This window comes from Melanotaenia boesemani, chromosome 11 (genome assembly GCF_017639745.1).
Source record: "Melanotaenia boesemani isolate fMelBoe1 chromosome 11, fMelBoe1.pri, whole genome shotgun sequence".
NCBI classification, from domain to species: Eukaryota; Metazoa; Chordata; class Actinopteri; order Atheriniformes; family Melanotaeniidae; genus Melanotaenia; species Melanotaenia boesemani.
Window position 1 is genome coordinate 28,287,066 of NC_055692.1, and position 23,821 is coordinate 28,310,886.

At 39.2% G+C, this 23,821-nt stretch overlaps 1 protein-coding gene across 4 annotated transcripts; it reads right to left on the reverse strand.

The window, feature by feature from the left end:
- Window positions 1-1,422: 1,422 nt before the first annotated feature.
- Window positions 1,423-10,724, reverse strand: tbx1 (T-box transcription factor 1). 4 transcript variants are annotated; one of them, XM_042000082.1, is made up of 8 exons: window positions 10,160-10,724; window positions 8,636-9,026; window positions 6,523-6,624; window positions 6,059-6,230; window positions 5,076-5,231; window positions 4,199-4,266; window positions 3,505-3,605; window positions 1,423-2,827 (listed from the first exon to the last, which is right to left on the reverse strand). In XM_042000082.1, exons 1-8 carry the CDS (start codon window positions 10,341-10,343, stop codon window positions 2,448-2,450), a joined length of 1,554 nt encoding a protein of 517 aa, XP_041856016.1. In that variant the 5' UTR covers window positions 10,344-10,724; the 3' UTR covers window positions 1,423-2,447. The 4 variants fall into 4 exon arrangements, with proteins under 4 accessions (XP_041856016.1, XP_041856018.1, XP_041856015.1 ...); XM_042000084.1 differs by having other exon boundaries at window positions 8,636-8,975; window positions 10,160-10,723; XM_042000081.1 differs by having other exon boundaries at window positions 1,424-2,830; window positions 10,160-10,722.
- Window positions 10,725-23,821: the final 13,097 nt, after the last annotated feature.

Here is a 23,821-nt window from a genome sequence, read left to right on the forward strand (position 1 = left end):
TACTGTAGCTGTGTTGCTGCACAAGTAATTGGATATTTTGTAGCCTTATCTTCCTGCACCATCTGTAATTACATATTTTAACACATCAGATTATTTATTTATTTATTTTGACAAAATAGAAATATAAAGTATTATGAGATTCATGAGCCCTAAAATGAGTAGTAGTACTCTTAGGAGAAAGGAGTCATTTTCTAAATTTCCTGCAAAAGGAATAGCAGGAAGCTTCCAAGTGTTCCCTGACCTGAGCTCACAGTTATACTTTAGAGTGGTTTCACTAAATACCACGTGCACCAGCAGTCTCACTGATGTGTCTCCTGTATTATGAAACCTGTAATTAGTACGAATATGGCCTCTTGACCCTGCTATCCTACCCCCACCCTCCCATACCGTTTCCTAACCCCCACGCAGGCTTGCGGTGAAGACCCTAACATCTCGTAGAGTCTCGCGACTTCTAACGTGCCTGATGGTCATCAGCACCTGCGGGCGACGGTTCTCACCGCTTCCTGACTACAGAGCTAACGGCACAAAATTTTAAGCCGGAAAGTATGTGGAGGTATTTACAATATTTGTATTGTTTATATTAAGTTTAGTTTAATTTCTAAAATACGAATTTGAACATAAAGAAATTATTTATCAGCAAGCCTGAATTTTCTAAATTAAGAAATAAGATAATTCATTTTAAAAGTGAAAGAGACATAGGTACAGTTGTTTTAAATAAAAATTAGCTTGATAACATTTATTGGCTATTTTTGTTTTTTAAATAAGTAAATAAGGCTAACTAGCCTAGCTTGTATTCAGGCTAGATCATTTTTGAGAAGGCACAAAAAAAAGTTACCCTATAAAATATGTAAATGCCGTTAAAATTTTGGTAATTACCCAAACAAACAGAAATTATACAACCAATTAGCCGACGTTTGAATAAGTGGAAACATTTTTTAACCCCTGACACCTTTACAAGCCATTTAGCTGTCAGAGGTCAGGCGCCCTCAGGCATCCTTTTCCCAGCTCTCCGCTCAGTTCGAGCCGTTTCAAGGAAAAGAAAAATACATTATTGAAATGAATCATTAGGTTACGTTTCCCTTTGTATTTTGACAGCCACAAATCCCAAAGCAGAATTCTTTTCCTGACGAGATTAACCTTGACAACAAAGCATTCCTCACAGGACTTCAAATAGGAGATGGCTGGAAAAGACTGCACAGACTTTAGGGGGGGCACATTCTCAAAATATCACCCACCTGTGCCATTAAAGATGAGCAATGATATCCTTTTGGAGGAAATGACTGTCCCCCCCAGTTTATATGCAAATAATTAGCTTTTTTTAAAAAAAATATCCAACAAATAATTCATAGTTTTCAACAAATAGTTTTTGTAAAGCTATTGTGATTATTTAAGACTTGTAAACACTTTCATATTTTCAAATCTTTTATTGCAGTAAATCCTCTTAAAGTGTCCCCCTGGTTTTCTTCATAAATAAACCTTAAACTTTAATCTGCAATAGGACCAAAGCTACTTTTGTACTTGACAGTTTTACCGATGTTCTGTCACAAAGAGTATGTTTTGTTCTTAACACCAGGTGCAGATTTCAACATTTGAATGATCCTAATTATCTGATGTTTAGACAGCTTCCAGGTCCTGCTTGCCAATGACTGCAGGAGCAGCAGACGCCTCAACCTACTTCAGTCGGACAAGCTCTAACAATACTAAAAGTGAGGTAAGTATACCCCCCCATCCCCCCAAAGTCGGGTTTAAATGTAATATTTGCACAGAGACCCTTTTTTCTGAATTACAAGAATTTAATGTTTATTTTACTGATACAGAAGAGTCATTCTGCTTCATTTATTTACTCAGAATTGCTGCAAGTCAGTGCCATGGTACAAGCTTCTCATAGCGGCTCAAGATGTTCAGAATTTTTCAAAATATTTTTTTCCTCGAGCAAAAACATTTCAATGTGTTTCAACATCGTCTCTGATCTGATGAGCTCAACATGCAAACATCTCGTCTACCTAGAAAGTTGATGGGACTATATAACATATGGCTTTTTTGAAAGCAATAAAAACAAAGCAAATCAAAAAAAGTGCATCCCAAAAAAAAAAAAAAAAAAAAAATCAATTCCAGTCTGTGATTGAAAGTCATGTCCGTGTTAAAGAGAGGTCCCCCTTGCTTGCTGGCTCAATGTCTGCATTTCTTAGGAGGCAGCCTCATTGCCATTTGAGTTCAAAGGTCAAAGCAGACCTCTTTGAGGGCTTAGAAAAGGGTGCCCATGCTAAATGCAAAGGCACATTTCCTTTAAATAAATACGGCAGGGTTTATCCAGTAGAGAGGAGTTTCGGCCTGTGACTGTTCCCCACAGGTTGCATAAGCCATCAATAGAAAGAACTGTCTTGCTGTTCCTGCCTGTTATGGTTCCCGCAGTGCTGCGCACCATTTGACTCAGTGGGCAGCAGTCATTATCTGGGCCCATAGTCATAGTTAGAGGGGCCACTGGCAGCTGAATACATGTTAGTTGTGGCGGGATTCATGTGGTGATGGTATGTGTGTCCTCTGATACTTGGTAAAGGGTACGGCGACGGCCTGGTCTTGGCTCCTAAGTAGTGTTCATAAGTGTTGGGGTACTTGTAGGGGTGGTGATGCAGGGTGTCCGGAGGTAGAGAGTGGGGATCTGGTCGGAGGTCATGGGGAGGGCTGGGTCGACCACTCGTTAGTGGGACGGCGTGAAGGCCACCTGGGACCGGCAGGGCGGGGCTGAGGACACGGGACATGAGCTGGTGAGCTGGGTCTGCATGTATTGGTGTGCCACTGGGGTCTCGCTCATATTCCCGTCTGCTGTCTTCTGCGAAGGAAAGTTAAAGAATGGAAATTACGCTCTGTATTTACAAGTTCTACATAATTTCTGTGTTTAAACCCGTGATAAGTTAAAGCAGATTGTTTTATTACTACTTCCTGGGTTACCACTGTCGTATGCTTAAAGTCATTAACAATAACAGACAAAAATTGCAGGATTTATATAACAGAAAAACATTGTTCATCTCTGGATAGTATCATAATTCTATACAGAATTGTACATTTTATTAAAAACTTTTAAAGGAAAAATAGTCACATTATGCATTTTTACATTATTAAAATTTAGAATTCTAAATTCAGTAAATATTTAAAGTCAAATTATTTGTATTAAACTATTGAATGCTGCAGTCACCATCATGTCAAGAAAACCTAACTTTTACCCCAGTTTTTACGGTGTGTTGAGGCTGTGGTCAGTCATGTAACAGCATAAAAAACTCCTTTATGTTCGCAGTGCATGACACTGACTGGTGATATTTAATGTTTAATTAAATGCCAGCATTGGCCTAACACTGCAAATATGCCACAGATTTTCAGCTAAGGATAAAAAAACGAAATACAATTAAAGAATTAAAGCATGCCAACAGCTGAAAGAAAAACAACTTAACGAGGCTTTGCTAATATTAAGTAGCAGGCATGGAATGAAACAAAGAGCAAGCTGCAGACCTTTCTCTGTGCCGTTTTGCTGAGGGGGAGATGACATTGGGTTTCTTGTTCTGGCAAAGGCACTCATTATTGGCAGAGAGCCTGGCCTGTGATTCCTGGGCCTGGAGCAGGGAGAATGGATACAGTTACATACTCACTCAATGAATGTCAAGGACACAATTTCTTTATATATCAGAATGATGACTGTGCATTTTAAGATTCTACAGCAGTGTGTGTGTTCACACACTGAAAGATTCACATTTTACATTCTGTAAAATACGAAGCTCAAATTCGATTATATCGATTGGATTCTTCTTTAAAAATCTAATTGATTTTGATGCAACTGCTTGATTTAATGTTTTGATTTAAAAAAGTCATTTGCTGAGCTGACAGAATGGCATTAAGAAGAAATAGTTGTGTTTGTTTAAACTGTCTGAGTTCACTACAAGGGTGGAGTTTGCTACACTTTGACGATTATGAGCATTGTAATTTGTCAGTGACAGACAAACACAACCCAGTGACTTTCAAACAATAAAAAAATGATTTCTAAATTTCTTAGTTTGCAAACTCCACCCATCTGGCACGTGCGTGAGATAATGCAAACAACTAAAAACTATTTGCCAGAAACTTTCTGACCTGGTTGGCTCTGCTTTCTATTTTTGCAGCATGTGAAAACTTGCCAATAAGACTGTAATATCTGGGTATAAATACGCACCAGTCCTCTGGATCACAGTCCCTGAAGCCCTTTGCAAAGGGATTACTGGCTATCTTCAGCTGCGTGATCTAAAAAAACAAACAAAACAAAACATAAAAAACAAACAACAACAAAAAAAACCCTAATAATAAATAAAACAAAATTAAAAATTTCAGTAAAACTTAGTGCTAAACAAAGTTTATTTATTTTGCCATTGCACCAAAATATGGTTTAATTATTTAAATAAAAAAAATAATTTAATAATTTGTTGGGCCCTTTTAAAACACAGGTATGTTCTGTTCCCTTTATAATAATTATTGGTATTATTATTTTTATTATCATCATCATCAAGTAAAACCTAATAGTTATTACGCTACAAGCTGCCGTTTAGGTTTAAGAGTAAAACTGGTGACATCTAACATCAAATCAAACTGTTCTTTCCCTCCCCCTCCCATCCTGACACTCACTGGTCCTGGCTGAACAATGCTGAAAGAAAAGAGCTTCTATTAACGTTTTATTCTTTAGGAGTCGCTCTAAATAACCAATGAAGTGTCTGATGTGTGAATGTAAACAGGCGCAGAGGCTGATGGAAAACAGAGCTGGGGCGACGCAGGAAAAGAGGAAGCACAGTTCTGACAGACCTGAAGAATCATACTTGCTTTTTAAAATTTTATTTATTTTTTTTCTTAACTGAAACAATTCATGAATGGTTGTATTTGAATAATCCTGATAAAAAAATTCTTAAAAAATTCAAACAAACAGAAAAATCGACCCCCTCTAAATTAAATTATTTTAATCTTCACGAGATAAATACTGAGATGAAGAATTGCTGCACCAGAGCGCTTTTGCGCTCTTTGCACATCCAACATCTCCACTCAGGGCTGCTGAAGCCTCTTACCCGGTGGTTCTGGTACGCCGTGACTGCTGTAAAGCGTGTTTCCTCAAAAACGAAGGTTTTGTAGTTTTCCTCTGCATACTTCTCGCTGTCTTTGCGAGGGTCCACGTAAACCACATGAAACCTGGGCTGATAGCGGTGCATGGAGTTCAGAATGATCTGTAAAAACAAAGAAGTCTATTTTTTATCAACAGTTTGCACAACGAATTGTTTCTTGATTTATTCGGTTGGATTGAATGTCTATAAAAATAGCGAGTATTTCGGAAACTTCTAAACGTCGAAATATTTAAACCATATTTTCAAGATTGTGCGCAAAACAAACAAAAAACAATAAAATAACAAATAACAAAAAAACAAACTTTAAGGACTAAAAAGCAGAGATAACCTCATTTAGTCATTATAATTTTATAACTGCTATATTTTTCTGCAATTGTCCTAAAAACAGCTGGTATTTGTACATAACTTTAACAGCTATAAGAATGGACGTCTACGCTGTAAACATCTCCACTGACTATTTACGCAGGTAAAAATCTTCCATTTTCTCCTCCGATTCACAAAATATACAGACAAGGAAACACTTGTGGAAAATCAAGCCGGGGGGTCTGAAATAATTTCCAGCGGTGAATTATACTTATGAGCTTTATTTATGTGCATAAAAAAATCTGTTGGTAATCTCTAAATATAAGTGTAAATATCAAGGAGGTCCATAATTGTTAAATAATTTAGATAAATTTGATGTCCAAGTGCTCAACAATACAATAGTTCTACTGATAGTAAGAATTAAAGTGCTTTTAAAGCTTCAAACTGGCACTGACTCTGCTTCGTGTTTAATTATAACCTCAGTTAACAGATTTGTTGTTTGCAATTTGAGTTATAATCACCGACGACCCTTCCCTTTAATTGATGCAGGACAAATGGCTCACATATGTTTCTCCAGTTAAACTCGGGTCTGTTTCACGTGCATTTATTTTCAGCCGCGTACTCACATGTCCGTTGTCGTCCAGCAGGTTGTTAGTTAATTTAAGTTTATCGAAGGAGACGATCTGCTTCATCCACTGTGCGCCCTTGGCTGGAGAGTCTGGATGGTAATGGACCCTGCCTGGTGTGGCAGGATCAGCTTTACCCGCCACCAGCCATGACGAGCTGTGAAAAGCATACCTAAAGGGGCAATAAAAATAAATGAGACGCATGGAAAAATAGAAGCTGCCTGCATGGATTAATAATAATAATAAAATCTACGTGCATAAATGAATAAATATTAAAGGTATAAATAAATTATGGAGACATTTTTAACATTTATTCACATGTCAGTATTTCTTAATTAGCCTATGCTATTTATATATTTTCTATTTTGACGCAGCAGTGTTTGTGCACCCACAAACCAAACCAACGTCTTTTTCAATGACTGCGACGTTTTAAAAAAAAAACAAAAAACCTGGAGACAGGTTACCTGTAGCGTTTGTCATCCACTGGCAGGAAGTCCATCAGGAGCATGTAGTCTGCCATGGGATCCATCCCAAATATTTTCACTTGGAAAGTTGGAAACATTCTCCTGACAAAGAAAAGAGAAACACGGAATGGCTGTTAAATCTGAGCTTCAGGCCGCCTCAAATACAAATTGCATTTAGTTAACATATGGTTAATACACCCTTCTTTCTAAAACGGGATCGTGTTTGTGTGTGTATGTGTGTGTCGGTGGATAGACCAAGTGTTTATGCCAAAGTATATTTAAAAAAGCAGCAAGTGTTTAGCTGGACGATGCGCAGCCTCAGAGATTCAAGTTTGCCCATAAAAACAGCGTGAGTCACCCGGTGCAAAGCCGGATCTGAGTGGAGCTTTGGGTTTGTTGTCCTTTCAGCTTCTTTTTTTTAACATCTACCAGGTCGTTCTCACTTCCTATCTGCTCTTTTTTAAACTTTTAACAGACCTACATTAAAATAAGCTAACGTCCACAGGAGTGTTATTTCACATTTCTGATTTGAATTGGAATTTTTTTTGTCTGTCATTTGAATGAAGAAAAATAAATACTTAACTCAAGCTGCATGGAAAGAAAAGAAAAACAAAAACAGATATTTAGATGCAGCTCTCTTCATGCTGACACAGCAAGTGGCAACAGTTCATTAACAAGTACGTCTCTATTTTGGCTGTGAAAATAAGACCGAATCTGATGTGGGTAAAAATGCGCCCCTGTAACCCAACTTGTGTTTCCCCCTCTGAACTACACAGTTTAGTAGCAGGTCCACATCCCCGAAGAACATGAGTTGAAAGTTGAGTAATCCGCCGAGTCAGTGAAAGGGATCCCAAAATCAACGCTCAATTAACGTCAGTGTTGTGGCTAGGTGAGGCTGAAGGAGCTTTTAAAGTGCTCTGTTGCAGATCTCCTTTCTCCTGTCACACCGGGAAGCTCAACCCTCACTTTCAGGCTTAAGGCAATTATCTCATCCTCTTTATTTTTTATTAAAATGCATAGCTCTATTTGCTGTCAATTTTGTTTTTCTTTTCTGGCTTTAAAATGTAAACAGCAGATTTCAGAAAGAGACATTTTACAGGCTTTCTAAAGGTCATAGGTCAATACAGTAAGATGTTTGTTAAAAAAGAATAAGTTTTGCCGTTTTTAAGCCCATTTGTTTTTACATGTCGGCATTTAATTGTAGCTTATTTATGCAGCTGATGTAAGTAAAATGCCTTTGGTGGGACTGAAAATAAAAAGGGTAATAAAGACAGACGCTTCCGTGATTAAAAAAAGGAAAAAAAAGAGAGAAAGTGAGAGTGAGACTCGAATTAAAACTATGAGGGAACACATAACTCGACTTGTGTTGATTTCACAAACGCAACGAAACAAAAAGCAGGAAAGTTTTGCGTAACAGCGATGCGTAAAATTGAACCAGACGGCGAAGAAAATCAGCTGAGAGTTAGTTAGATAGGCCTACCAGCAGGATCCGATTAGTGTGGTGTTCACTGGAACACAAAATACAACACGTACACATTCGCGTCCACATACAGCCTTTTACCAGCAATATTCAAAAGCAATATAAAAAATTACAAACAATCTAAGGCTTTCTAATAAAAGCAAATACTCTGTTAGTTGTCATCAGGCTAAATTAAAACAAACATTTCAGGCTTTATTTGTGCATGCGGCAGCGGGAATATTTGTTTTAACTTTTCTGGTTTTCGAAAAACGTTTGCAATTTTATTAGTCGATTATTTGAAAAAGAAAAATCTATATAAAGTTAGTGAATAGTGGGAAATAATGATACTAAGAATAATAAAGGATATGAGTAGAAACATTTATCTTTGCTCTGATATTAAACAGTGATGCAGTATCTTTATTAATGCTTGTGTTGTGTAACATTATAATTTTTTATATTAAACTATATGTTTAACTTCTAAGTGTCCTCATTGGCGCAAGTGGTCAAGCGCAGTACTTAAATCTAGTTTTTTTTTTATACATAAATATACGTTTCTGTCTTATAGGACAAATATCCACTAATAGACTATTTGCGACACTAAAGATTTAGGGGAGAAGTAATACAGCTCATGGCCTGTGCGTAATGTGCACTCACCTGCCGGCCTTGGTAACGATCATCTCCGTACCTAGCTGGTTAAATTCATCCCATAGAGCTTTCATCTCCAGTTGGACGTTAATGTTGGCCACTTTGGGGTTTTTCTTTACTATAGTTTTGCTGTTCGGCGTGGAGTTAGAGGACGACGATGAGCAGTTAGGAGTTCCGTTGTCGTTCGGCTGGGCCTGGCCCGGATTGGATCCCGGATAGTTGTAGTTGTGTTGGGCCGCCGGGCAGGGCTCAAAGTGGGACTCATGTTGGCTGTAAGGGTCCCCTGGGGATGGAGAGAGATGGTAGCCCCCCGGCGTGTTGAGGCTGCTCAGGCTGCTCGTCGTGAAGGCTGCAACATCGCAAAAATGGGACAGCTGCGTCAGCCACGGGCTGGATATGGCTGAAATCATCCCAGAAAACTGGATTTTAGAAATGCCTTGCGTTAGAAGTCGATTAAAACACAAACAGTCAAAACAAAAGCAAGAATCGGAGATCTCCAGATAAAAAAAAATACCAGGCACAAATGCACCCCTTTGAGTTTAAAAGTTTCTGTCTCGGTTTCTCATTAGTCCTCGAAGTTAGATCCACTGCAAAGGTAGCCTACGTTCAGGCTGCCGGATCTAAAACAGCAGACGTCCGAATAGTGACAAATTATCTCCAAAAAGCCACATAAGCCACGTCGATTGTCTGGAAATATTCGCAGAAAGGAGCTTCGAGTGCGTGCGAACTGCTTTTGTGCTTTGGATCGGTTGCGCTCCGAGCCGCCTCTGAAGTGCGCTGCTGCAGTGTGTTAACACTGCAAGCCAGTCTCGTCTCTTATCTGACGCAGAGGGCCTCCCCTTTGCGATAAAACCGGTTCTTATTTCTATTTAGATAAGGAACTGCAGGTAATGTGCCTTTTCCTCGCCTTGGGACGAGATTGATTGACACAGAAGTGCGCTCCTTTTTAATTGGCTTTCCGGCACCCATTTAACTTTTGGATAAGGGCATCGCCCACTTTACCCCCGTTAACAAACAATGGAGGATCTGCCCCGCAGAGATGAGTGTAAACGCTTCACAAGGTAAACACGCACTGATTTGCATGAACAAACAAACAGGCAACAGGTGACTGTTACTCTCTAGTTACGAACAATACTTATGTGGGATGAATGATCTCTCCTACCTCCGATATAAATGTGATTATTATGGTCTATTTCTACCGTTGCGGACGGGGTGCCAGTGTAAACCCTCCTCCTATTGGCTTCATTTTCAATCTATGTGATCCAATCCACGAATTAACGATGACTCTTGGTACAACGCTTTGAGGCTTTGGAAATTGTGGAACTGGAATTTTTTCCCCAACTTCTTCTGCAGACTTCACCTCTCTGATGGTGAACACTGCCACTGAATTTGTATCGTTTTAACATGCATTCCAAACAACATACCAACAAGTGGTTTTTTGTTTGTTTTAAAAAAGAACGTGTCAGTGAATGAAGCACAGTGGTAAGTTACACACGCTGCAAGAGGTCTATGGGCATCAATAAACAGAATTACCTTCCATTTCCCGGGTGACAGTGCTGTAGTGCATTTTAAAGGAACTGTGGTTGTGCAGGTCTGGCTTGTCCAGGCCGGTACTCTGTTTGTCAAACGCTGCGTTTCCTGCTCGCTCTGCAGCCGAAATCAGAGAGGCAATACTGAAAGCATTTGCCTTTGGAGAAAGGGGACTGCCGTCGTCCATAGGCAGGGGATCAAGTCGTTAAAAGCCGTCCCTCCTCCTCCTTCACTCTCCAGTCGCGCAGAAAGCAGGAGAAGGCTGTGTACAGTAAAGAGGAACATGCGCCAAAATGGGGTTTTCTCACATTCCGTCACAGGCGCTCCGCGGGTGCGAGAGGCTTAAACTTCCCTCAAAGTATTCCCGCAACTAGATAAGTCGCTAAAAGGCTCCCCGGTGCTCGGATTCTTTTAATGAACCCCGCTAAACGCGTCCTGGTACCAAAACATAGTTCATCCACTGAGAGAAGAGAGAGAGAGCGAGAGAGAGAAAGAGAGAGCTTCCCTTGTTTCTCCTCCGGTCGCTGGCGGGGTGGTGTTATCCGAGTCGTGGCTTAAGGAGAATCTACTACTGCCACGAGAATGTCAAAGTAAGCGAGATCCACGCCTCCCCTACACCACAAGGAAAAAGTGTCCGCGCTCTGCTTTGAATGTTTTATTTCCATAAGACCTTGTCAGTCATTTGAATTCAACTCCAACGTCACTGCACGTCCGGCTCTTCCAGAAGACTAAGTGATGGGACTAAGCGCATATTCGCGTTTTATGCATCCGTACATACACCGGGACTCTCTTGCACCGAGTTTGCCTGGAATTTCAGGGGGCAATACATTTAAAACATATCAACAATAGATTAGTCTTTTACTGTTCAGTTTGGAAATTTTGTTCATTTTAAGCCACGTTGGAAACAAAGACAGGGTAGAAATTAATGTATTTATTTCAGTCTTTTATTTTCCCTCACACCACATCTAGAATACTTTTAATTTAATCAAACATAAAACGTTGGTTCATGGAAGCACGGAAACAAGGGAAAGTCTAACACACACACAGACACACACACCCCCACACACACACGTTTAAAGAATTCCCCATTTCCAATCTATGTCGACCTTCCATCCTTGCTGTAATTCTTGCTTCTCCAACAGCTGTCTGATGTCCTTGTCCCCCCGTCATATCTAAATTTTGTCTCTTTACGAGACACCCCCCCCCCCACACACACGCACTTACAGTGTAAAAGCCCACTGTAGCAGCCAGTAAACAGAGCGAGACACACGTGGCGTTTGAGGTCCGCAGCTGGACTTGACCTCTCCGCCTCCAGCCTCCAGCTTGGCCCTGCTGACTCTCAGCTTATCGACATTCAGCTTTAATATGAAGCAGCTCATGATGTGTTTGCTGAAGCCGGTGCGACAGCGCGCGGATAGAGTTTAATTTACACCGGAGTCAGTGAATTAAGCGTGAAAGCAGGCAGCAGGGTTCTAATGGGATAAAGCAATTAGAGGACCCTATTTGTTTTGGATGTCTCTCCGTGGGAGGCAATGAGCATGAATAAGCTACTCTACTGCAGCACGTTTGGGAAATAGATAGATAGATAGATAGATAGATAGATAGATAGATAGATAGATAGATAGATAGATAGATAGATAGATAGATAGATAGATAGATGCCAAAACTTGTGTCAAGGGCAATGTGTTGCACCCAGTGTATGACAGCTGGTTTTATCAGATATGATGCCATCGATACCAACTCACTTCATCATTGCCAAGTCCGGAGCCTCCTTTGTAAATACTCAGGTGCTAACAGACAAAATACAGGAGCACACCAAAATGGGAAGAGACCGTGCTGGAATTGGCTCGCAGGCCTCTGCAGTGGCCAAAGCACAGCGGAGGCATTCAATACGCGCGTGAACATAAAGGCAACTTTTATCAGAAATGTTCCATCCCAAAATGTTTATCATGTATTTTTTTTAACCAAACTACTTTTTACATCTCAGAGATGTAATTTAGTGAAATAATGTTTTTCAGTAGATTTATAATAATAATAATAATAATAAGGTAATTGTTTCTTGAAGTTGTAAATATACACTTTTGTGGCTCAAAGCAATAAGAATGTAACGGCTCTGGTTGAAAGCTAAATAATCTTTGCTGTGTAAAAAAATAGCACGAAATAGCAACTATAGAGAAAACGAGCGTTTCTCACTGAGAATACAGACCTAAACACTGTTTCTGTGATGGATGCCGAGCGGACTGGGCATGATGTACTTCACGTCTCTCTGGTGCTGCATTACTGTCAGCTTAAAAAAATCACTGCATGCTTTTCTTATTTATTTTCATTGGAAAAATTAATTATATTAACATTAATTCACAAATGGGGATTTGTGAACATTTAAATTAAAGCGTCAAAAGTCTAAATAACGGAATGGATTATCTTTTTTTCTTTTCTAAAACTGAGCCCGTATTTTCAGCCTTTGGGTGATTGTTCAGGAGATAAAATCACATTTAGTTTCCTGCACCGTGAAATAATTTCTCTGCGTGTGGACAGCGCTGCAATGAATCTATCATGAATATGTAAGGCAACACTTCAAGTTGCAGACATTATTACTTTATTATGTTGGTTTTTAAAAGAAATGCCCATATTGCTGGGTAATGACGGAAAGTAATCCTGTTTATGTTTCTTTTGCATATTCCCGAACCAGATGGCACCATGAGGGAAACATGGAAAAGCTGAAATGTGCTTTTATGCCCTTTTGTGTTTTGATGTTCTTCTAGTACACATATTGATGTGATTTTGACTGTCTCTGAAATGCAGGACCGAACATATTTAGACCCTAAGTCACACACTGCGGATATTTCACATTACTGTCGGTTGTTTTCCTGGTATTATTTTTTTTAGTTCTACTTGAGGATCTATGTCTTCTCTTCCTCATGAAGGAGGCCTGTGTGGTCCCATGCGTCCTGTTGTGGTAACATGACAACTCACCAAACTAAAAACTCTGGCCTATGCCTCATTAAATGGCACAAATTTAACGTTAAGGCTCGCCGCCTGCTGTTTTAATGTTGTTAGTAAACAGAGATAGGATTCGGGATATCTGGATGGACTTTGTGGGCACTTTTCTCGTCTTTCTCCTTCTTCCCGGACCACAAATAAGAAAACAGCTCCTTTGATCTGTTCACGCTGGTTTTGTGAGGGTGTTAATTTATCCTGTAGTGAATTTAACGAGCCTTTCAGGCTGATGAAAACATGCTCGCGTCTTCTAAAAGATCATAAATAACTACTTATTAAACTAACAATAAAAATGATTTCCCATTCGCGTTCCGTGACTTTTACATGTAATACTCTAAATCTGAACTCTGTCTAAATATTAGTGTAAATCCATGAGTGAGGATGAGAGGAAGTGACCAGCTGCCCGCTGACAGCAAGGGGTCCTGAGTGTCCGCTCTCTCTGCGGGCCTTTGGAGATGCCCGCAGAGATGCGGCAGGAAATATTCCAAAAGGCGCATCTCATCTGTAGGACCTTCGACAGGCTCTCGTTGGGAGAAATACCCAAACTTAAAACAAATAAAAATGAAGTTATAAGCGCGTTATTTTAGATACTGACGGCTTCACTTCATTAAATTAAACAAATGCGCAGTGAATTAATTTTGGCACAGAAAACGTTTTTAGCCGTGTTATTTCTTTAGATATATGTAAATAAAATCAATATAAAATTGATTCTTTTTTCTAATAAAGTGTGCGTTTTTCGATTATTATTATTATTATTATTATTATTATTATTACTCTACAAATTCGCGGAGAAAAATGTTTAAATGTTCCAAAAAGAAGAAGAAGAAAAAAAGTCCAACTATCAAAGTTGAGTAGTTTGGAGCAGGTGGGAACAATCATTTGTCTTCCAGAGCCGACAGTGTTTAATTTAGTCGGTTGGCCCAATCCATGAAAGCCCTTATTCACCAAAAGATGTCCACCCTCCTCTCTCGAAATGAAACGTCCACAGCAGAGCTAATATTAATTGGAGATTTTCACTAAAACCGTCCAAACGTCTCACCACAGTGACGAGTCTGCAATGCCAATCTTTTTCTCTTCTTTTTTTGGGGCTATATTTAATTTAATTTCCATGATCTTTCAGTGATTGGTTTGTTTAAATATTTTTTTTAAAGAAAAACCTTTCCATGACATTGGTTGGTTGCCACCATGAATACACACACACACACACACACACACACACACACACACACACACGCACGCACGCACGCACACACACACACACACACACACACACACACATATATATATATATATATATATAAGGTAAATATGCAAGATTATAGCAAAGCTAATTTTCATCCTTAGTCTGTTGACAGGCCAACACAATAAAATAAGAATAAGAATGGAAGCAGAATAAGGTGCATAACAAAAAGAATAATAATAAGGAAATAAGAACAAAATAAGAATTACTAATCTGAGACCAGAGGGAGTACCCTATCAACTTGGATCTAGGTTGAGATGTTAAATGCTGCTATTAAATACTGATTTGTGAAGAAATGCCATGCTCAGGTGTTTGCAAATCTTCATCACCCATTAATAATCTTTGACTTAGTCTTGTCACAAATATCAAATAAAATCTACAATCCCTTCAACAATTATCACACGACAAACATATGACAATTACATAAAATGATTATAAAGACACTATTAAATCCACCTATGCACCAACATTATTTGTATAAGATTGTAGTGGGTTTTAAGGAGATAAATAATGTTTGATCAGCTGTAAAGTAGTTTGACTCCTTTGTTAGTTTTCAGATTGAACAAAATACATTATGCAGGGATTATTTTCTCTCTGGAAGGAAAAATGGAGGAAAAAAAAAGACTTATTTCCTTGTTGACATAAAAATGTGGTTTTCCTGTGCAGCTTTGTTCGGTTGTATTTGTCAGGTCATCATAAAAAAACCTGCATAAAACACAATGGGAATGAACATAATAGCTGGATAGAGGTGAAAAACATAATTGTCTTGTGTCAGTCCTTGGAAAAATTCTCATGTTTTCCCACACATTAAAATATGGAAACATGGGCTGTAGAGCAACTTTTTAATAGACTAGAATTTATATAAAAACAACTGAGAGGATATGTATATGTAATATATGTAAAATAATATAAAAATAAATTAATGATAAATCTGTATCTAAATTAGATAAATTACAAATGACACACCTTATGACGACTTCATATTTATAGATTCTAATGTTGGATAAAATAATTTTGTTTAATCTGTTGAAGCTGCTGTCAATGATGAAATAAAGGCAGAACCCCGCCACAACTTTAATTTTCTTCCTCCTTTCTTTGCATTTGTTTGGGGTGATGTTTTCCTCTGCTAATTATTTATTTTGGGAAGAAGGTTCTGGCTCCACATGCCTCACCTAGTCAGTGAATACAGACCTGACTGCTGGCATCTGCGCCCCCAACAGATTCTCTGCAGCCTGGTCAGTGAGGGCCACCTCTGATTTTCTACAGCCCCCCATGCAAGAGTGTAAAGGATCCAATGGGAGCAAGCAGCTATTGTCCAACTACCAGGAGATTACTGTAAGATACAGGCTGCACTAAATTCCCCAAAGCAGTTTTCTTTATTTAATTAAAGCAACATGGGAACTCTGAATACACCTTTCACATTTGTTATCAGTTGGATTTGTCATGTAGAGACTGAGAAAGCAAAAACTGTTTGGAATGTCTGTGTAGGACGTATAAGGGTGGGGGTGTCTAGAGGAGGGCTTCTCAGAGTCAGATCCCTTTTCAAAATCACTTCTTCTCTTTCCCTCCCGTCTTTGTTTTAAAACTGGGAAGCTTTTAGCTTTTGAAAAGTATCCTTTTCCTATCTGTTGCACGACGGCCCCAGTCGTCATCACCTCGCCTCTCCCCCAAGTCCTATTGGAGCGTTGGTAAATAGCTGGCATTCCTGCCACAAAGAACTGATGATGTGGGCCCAGGGCCTCCGTGATCTCCTCAAATTAATTAAGGCCTTTCTTCTCTTCGAGCAAAAGCTGCAGCCTTTGTCTCTGTAATACGTCTTAAGCCTGGTATTAAATGCAAGGGCAGAGTCTATGCTCATTATAAATCTGTCACTGCCTGCTTGGCCAGGCCTGTGATCCTAAATAGGCCTCAGTGAAGGAGAGCAGCCATCTTCCATTCTGGCTCTCGCTTCTTGCCTCCTCCTTATCTGCTACCCCTCCCTGCTCCCCACTGGTTTGGTATTTATTTGAATATGAGAAGGCCTGCTTGTTGTTTCTGGCAGAGGTGGCTTGAGGCTGTGACCCCCCTCCCTTCCACCATGACCACCATTCCTCCTTCCAAGTCCATAAGCATCTTCCATCTCCTGGATAGATCCCTCCATCTATCCTCCCTCAGCCACCGTGGTTTGTTCTCTCTTCGCTGGCCTCTGCTGATTTCATGAACTTGAACCACAGACCTCTTGCCAAACACCATTACAGACAGGTCCACGGTGCATATGCACAAGTGTGAGTGTGTCTGAGTGCATGTGTGCATATCCCATTAACTGCTTTCCCCCTCTGTCTGAAATTAATAACTGTGCTAGTGGAGTTAATGTCCCAGCCAGTGGGGTGGCCAGGGTCTGCTCCTTCTCTTTCAAAAAAACTTAGCTGAGTGAATATTTCCTTTAAAATCTCTCTGGTCAGTAAATGCACCTTTCAGGGTTAGATCCTTTTTCCTCCTCCCTTCCCACTGATTTAATGCCATTTCCCATTAGCCTGTGTTAAAAAACCGTGTCTAACCTGGGACGTTTGAGGTGACAAGTCTTTCTGTACATCTCAAATTATGAAGCACTGAATATGTTTAGTGGAGAGTTGGGTATTTGTCCTTTTACAGCAGGATCAGGATTGCCTCCCAGCAGCAGCAGGAAGTGGATAACATGTCCATTAGAGAGCCCCCACCCAACACCAATCCTAGACAGTGAAATTAGGGGATCAGAAGTTTGCAGAGATTTGACCTTGAGGAATGCCACACCCCCGGCTGGAAATGCCCGGCAGAGGAGACAGGAAAACGAGCTACAATGTGGCTTTTTGTATGGGCGTATAAGAGATTCTAGCTAAAGAGGGAATATTGAGCCTTCCTGTGCTCCTCTTCTGAGATGAAGAGGCAGGAAGTCACACAGGAGGTAAACAATGCTCAGAATGGAGCCAATACTAATGAGTGGAATTTGCACCCCCATCCTCCATGTTGGCAGGGTTCTGAGCTGTTGATAACGGAGATTGTGCCCACCAGCCCTCCCTGCTTCTATACGGTAAAGATTTCCCAACTTTAGAAAATATTTACATTCAGTGCAGCTCAGTTGTGACCTGCAGACTTTGCTGGGTGGTGATTCTGCTCGGATCAGTTATATCTCTGGTCTTATTTCTCTGTGCATCTTGTCATCCAGTCATTTACAGAATCTGTCAAAAGCAGCCTCCACCAATCATAGCAAGCGCTGTGCTAATTACTGCGATTCATCATGTCAGGCACTCCCTGCCACCACATGTTTGTTTTGATCTCTTCCTCTCCAGCACAGTGACAGTGAAAGATGAAGGACCATGTGGCTGAGCCGGCAGTGAGCCATGGAAACCAGCAGAACAAGCAGCCGCTCCAGGTCCGAGCTCGGCATTCTCTGTGCTGGCCACAGCCCCTATACGAAGCTCCATGTCAGGGCTTGGAAAGAGCAAACTCTGTAGGGTGTGGGGGAGATTTGGCCAGTTTGCTAATTGCAGACCCAAAAGTGTAACATTAGGTGATGGGGGGATTAAGGCATGTTGACTTGTGTTTACTGGGGGGCTAAACTGACACTCAGTCCCCCAAGAGCGGATAGTTCCTGGAGCCCCATGGAGTTGGCTGGGGGGTCTGGGTCACATTAAGGGGGTACTGTGAGGCCTGTTAGGGCAGACCACATGACCAGCTCCTCTTAAACAAGCACTGCTGTGTCCGTAATGTCAAACACTTCCTCCATCTGCATCCATTAGCCAGCTCGGGTTGTGGCGAGGAACATTTGAGAACTGAAGGAAAACAAAAAGTTCAGAGATGACATGGCCCTGGGATAATGAAAAAGTTCCCCCACATGATGTGCTAAAGCAGAAATTAAATGTTTTCAGGAAATTAAGAAATGCAGATTGACTTTTCTTACTACACAGATTTCTTAAGTTTGAAATTTGAATTAGACGTGATCATATTTGTGTAACTTATCAACAGCAAGCAGAGGTGTTTATTTACTTTGCTGAAACACTAACATTCTTTGTTTGTGTGCAGTGTTCTTGGGGAATTACTAATAATATTGACTCTTGTTCATAAAGGATGATTTATTAAAGGATCACAGAAATATACTCAATTTAATATACTGAAATTCCACAAAACCTTTTAAAATGTTAGAAATATTTTAAGAATTTTTTTCAATGTATGTTTTCAATCAAAACTATTTTAAAAAATGTAATAAAATAACAAGTCAACAATTTAAAAATATGAATATTAAAGGATAAATCAAATTTATGAACAGAAGCTGTATCTTAAAATTAGGTTAATTAATTTAACTGAAAAGATTCAGACTTGAGATATATATACATAAATATATATATATATATATATATATATATATATATATATATATATATATATATATAAAATCCACAATAAATGAAAAATTATTTTGTCACTTGCCATAAAAAAATTGAAATATTAAAGAAAATATAATGCTTGGATTTTTTAATAATTTAATTGTACAACATACAAGTTGTAATGTAGACAAAATTTATTTACCAAGTTTATTTACGCTGATTTAACTTACCAACTGACTTTTGTCATAGGGAAAATTCCCATCATCCTCTCCTGCATTGTAAAATGTGGGTCGACCCTCTGACAGATGAAGCAAGCAGCATGACAAGCAGAAATCTTTCTCATCATACGTGTTGAAGCAGCCTCCCATGTGGCTCTCAGTGAGAGGGCCCTTGTGTTTGGGTCTGATTTCTCAGCTCGTTAATCTTGTCTGTGGTCATACAATGTGCCTCACAGGCTGGCATATTTTCAGCCAGTCTGAATGTAATGATATTTATTAAAACATGTCCTCGCCTGCTGCATGACTCTGACATCACTGTCCTACATACAGACTTGTGTTTACATGCAAAAAAAAAAAAAAAAAAAGTGTTTTGGACATCTATATTACTCGCCCCCCCCCCTTTTTAGATAAAAAAATGAATGAAAATAACTTATTTTGACGGATCTTCAGCCTTTTTAAAATTATGAATGGTAAATCCTATATAGAAAATTATTAAACATTTGGTAGGTAATGACTGTACAAAGAAATCTCAAATCCTTTAAACTAAAGGGACCAGAATGTGAAAGCACTGGATCAAACCTTAAGAATTAGAAAAAATATGTCAGAAAATAGCATGAAAACAGCAAACAAAATGATATTATTTCTGAGGGTAAATACTAAATGCATCACAATTTGCATTTTATACAATTTGTTTTGCAGATTTACCCACATTTACTGACTAAATAATGTGCATCAAAGAAAGGGAGAATTATTTACTCAAAATATATTACCTGATATTTTTCAGCTGTAACTGGCAGTTTATTTGTTTTGACAGCATCATTTATTTTGTCATAAGTTAACTCATCAAAATCAACATGAACACCTGTAACCGCTGCATACATTTATTGAAATGCTATTCATGTACTGGCTGCAAAACAAAATAACTTCAGCTACAGCTTCCAGCTCAGCTGTTGATCTACCTTGCTGTAAAATGTGAATGTGTGTGTGTGTGTGTGTGTGTGTATGTGTGTGTCTGTTGCAGGATTAACAAAAAGCAGTAGCTCCCCTGTGTGGCTTGCTGGTGTAAGAACACCTGGCACAGCAGTGGGGGTGGGGGGCATACGGGTATCTGGACTAAGCAGCACAGCTTGAGTTGGGATGCTAGAGCCCGCTTTATGCACCAGTATTATTAAGTGTAAGTACAATCATTCCTATATCTGATGTAAAGCAAGCACTTTACTACATGTTGCTGATGAGCTTCAACACATTCTGAAGTGTTGTTGTGATGAGTTAAAATTTGCATATTACATGCAACTCTTTTGTTGAAACCACACCCATAAAACTCCATCATCACGTTTTTCTTCCATGTGACACAGCTATGACAACATTTCCCCCAATCCTCATACACATACTTTATGCAAACCCACACAGGAATTACTGAGCTGAAACAATAAGTTAACGTCTTTTTGTGTTTGTGCCTTTCAAGTTTCCTTGATTTAAAAAAAAAAAAAAAACGGTATACACTCACACAAACAAATATGCTCACTGTAGCAGAGATAATTTCTCAGATACACTCAGAGTCGTTTGGCCAGAGGCACTTTGGTTTATGATGTTTGGGGAGAGATGTGGCGTTGCTTAGTTTCAGAGGGCGACCTAAAACAGGATCAGGTATCTCCGTCTGTGGATGAATATTTTCACATGGCATGTGCCCTCTTTAGACACTAGACACTTTACTGCCCCCCACCCTCCAAATATTTACCTGACACATCTCCGTGGGTGGTGGCCCATCTAAAGAAACATGTATAAACACGTTCACATTGATGGATTTTTTAGCATACAAATATACACACAAGAGTTTTACTGATTTGTGTTTTGAAAGCTGATATGAAGGGTGTTTAGGCTCAAGTCTGTACCAAGATGATATTCAGGGTTTGTTGTTTGACTAAAAGTTTACATGAACTACACTTTAATAAAAAAAAAAAAAAAAAATATGAAACAACCCAAAATCTTCATCTGAACCTAAAACTAATCATAAATTCATTGAGTTTTCACAACAAATCAACAAACATCTCCACAATATTCTGTTGAAATAAATAAATACCAACATACACACATATGCAGACACACAGTTAGACACACACACACCTGCACACATGCAAGTCCCTTCCCGTGTCAGGGCTCATTGGTGTCGACACTTTGAAGTTGTTGGCTGCTTGTTTACTGATACAAATTAGCAGGTTGGCAGCCTTCAGAGGAGCAGAGAGCGTGGAGAGCTTTGTGGGTGGTGGGTCCTGATAGCACCCCAACTCATCTTCCAGCCATTCGCCTCTCTGTCTTTATACCCCTCCTCTATGGTGGAGGAATGCTTTCAGGTGGCTTGACTCACCTGGTTGAGGGGTCTGTGTCAGGCCACCAGAGGCTGGATGAAATGAACTTCAGAGTGTCTCAGTCTGCTGGCCAGGAGCAGATTGGCACGCTGGTTCTCAGATGTAAAGTTAATAAATCTCTTCTCTGTCCTTTCTGATGTAATTTGGTGAAAAAATCGGATTCCTCTGGGAGATGGCAACAATAACTACAGATGCTTGACTAAGAAAGACATTTTTAAATGCTCTAGTATTTCTGCTACAAGAATAATTTAAAAGTTTAAAGTGGTTTAAATAGTATGTGTATTTAGAATTTAAATTATTATTGTTATCGTCTTACAATTATTTAATAGTTGTGTCTGCGGTGTAAGCAGCATGTTCTTAGAGTAGATTTCTTACCCTGGAGGCACTGGATATGAATATTGCAAAGATAAAATTTTTCAACTTTACAAGTGAAGGATCCGATGCCGACAACAATATTTTCTAACTTCAGGTATTTAGGTTGTGCTGAGCAGACACAAGAAACTGGAATCAGCTACGTACAGAGCTGTCTGTCTGAGTCCATCTCTGCTGCTTTCAGTGGTGAGAACACCACACACCACCTTCTCCACCTTACCAATCCAAACATTTTGCCTACATACTAGCTGCAATATGTGCATGTTTGTGTAATATATATATATATAGTTTTATGTATACACAATAAAAACTGCATTTGTGCAGATGTTGATGTGCGTTGTCAATTTCTCATTAATTTAATGATCATATGAGTATTGTGTATCTATGTGTGTGTACCACCGCTCTTCTAATACACAGTGAGGTCCATCACTGCATTACATTTAAGATTAAGTGGGATTCATTTTGAAGACACCCACTTAAACAAATATTGTAGCACCCCCTTTAGGCCAGTGGGTGTAATACTGAAAAAAGTAAAACCCCCTCTTTTTTTTGGTGTAAGATATGTACAAAAAAAGATTTATGTTTAAAGCACTCAGGTATGTGTGCATGTGTATGTTTTTGTGCAGTGTGGAGTTGCAGGTCATTACTGCGGACAGGGATTATCTGCCCCTCACCCAATTCACCACCCCGCAACTCCCCCAGTGGTTTGTGACAGCCGTCAGTGTCAGTCACTAAGTAAGTGAGTGTGTGTGTGCTTGTGTGTGTGTGTGTGTGTGTGTGTGTGTGTGTGTGTAGGACTGTGTGCATTAGGGTAGGCTGAGTAAACAGGATTCGGGTTACCTCTGAAGGCATTTCAATGTTATTCTTTCCGATTTAAATGTGGAAAAATATGACATGGGTGAGTAGAGTACATTACTTGATAGTCAGATCATACATTGGCATGTGATAAAGAATCTCAGCTTGCTCCCTGGGTTTTTTTTTCAATTTTGAAATGCACTTTAGTCATTCTCCATCTTTGGGAATAGGAGATTGTATGCACACTAAATCAAATTATGTGTCTTTTGTGTGGATGAGTTTCCCACTGGAAGAAAACAAACAAACAAAAAAAACAAACAAACAAACAAACAAAAAAATCCCCCCAAAAAACACACACACACAAAGCACCAAACAAGCCAGTTTCAGTTCAAAATATATCAGATCAGATTAACTATTACCCAACTATTATGTGTTCAGAAATGCTTCTGATGAGGTATAAAGGGGAGGATGATGGTGAGAATCAAGTCCAACAACTTTTCACTTTTCATATGTTGTTAAGTGTTTATGATTATTAATATATTTGACCTAAATATATAAAAGGAGATACATGCTCACATTTGCATTGTGTCAGCTGCACAAAAACATCTTGCAATTTCTGAATCTTTTACTCAGCAAAAAAACAAAAAAAAAAAACAAAACAAAAAAAACAAACAAACAAACAACAACAAAACAAAACAGTGTTTGTTGACTGAAAAGCGTCCATTTTTCCTTTATACTCCTTATTGAGCAATGCAAAACATTAAAATAATTTGCTTTTCTGAGATGCAAGGAAACCAAGCTCAGCTCTGCATGTCTGCAGAATTTCATGTTTGTAGATTAGCAGCTCCATCTGATGTCTCCATTTCTGCCTTGTTGGTGTTCTATTGCCAAAACTCACTACAAGAACATATCCACACATGCAACCTCATTCCAAGTTTGAAAAGGCAGAGTTTCTGATAATGACATATCATGACATATCTTGATCTGAAGAGACTGAAAGTCATTCTCCATATGGAAGCAGATTAGCCAAAGAGAGACAGAAAGATGGCAAGCTTAGTGTGTAAGTTAGGTATAGTCTTGTATAATGCAAATCTTATTGATATTTACTTTTGGGATTTTAATACAGTTAGTGTTTCTTTTGTTTACTTGTACAACTCCCCTATTAATCATCTGATCTGTTTATATCACTTCCCCTTTTCTTGTACCTCTGGCTTTCCTTTTTACTTTTACTTTTACTTCTCTGACTCTGTCTCCCACCTTCACCCCCCCTTATTCGTTGATTTATCCCCTGCTCTGTTTTCCCTGGACCACATGGCCCGGCAGTTTGCCCCAGCTCC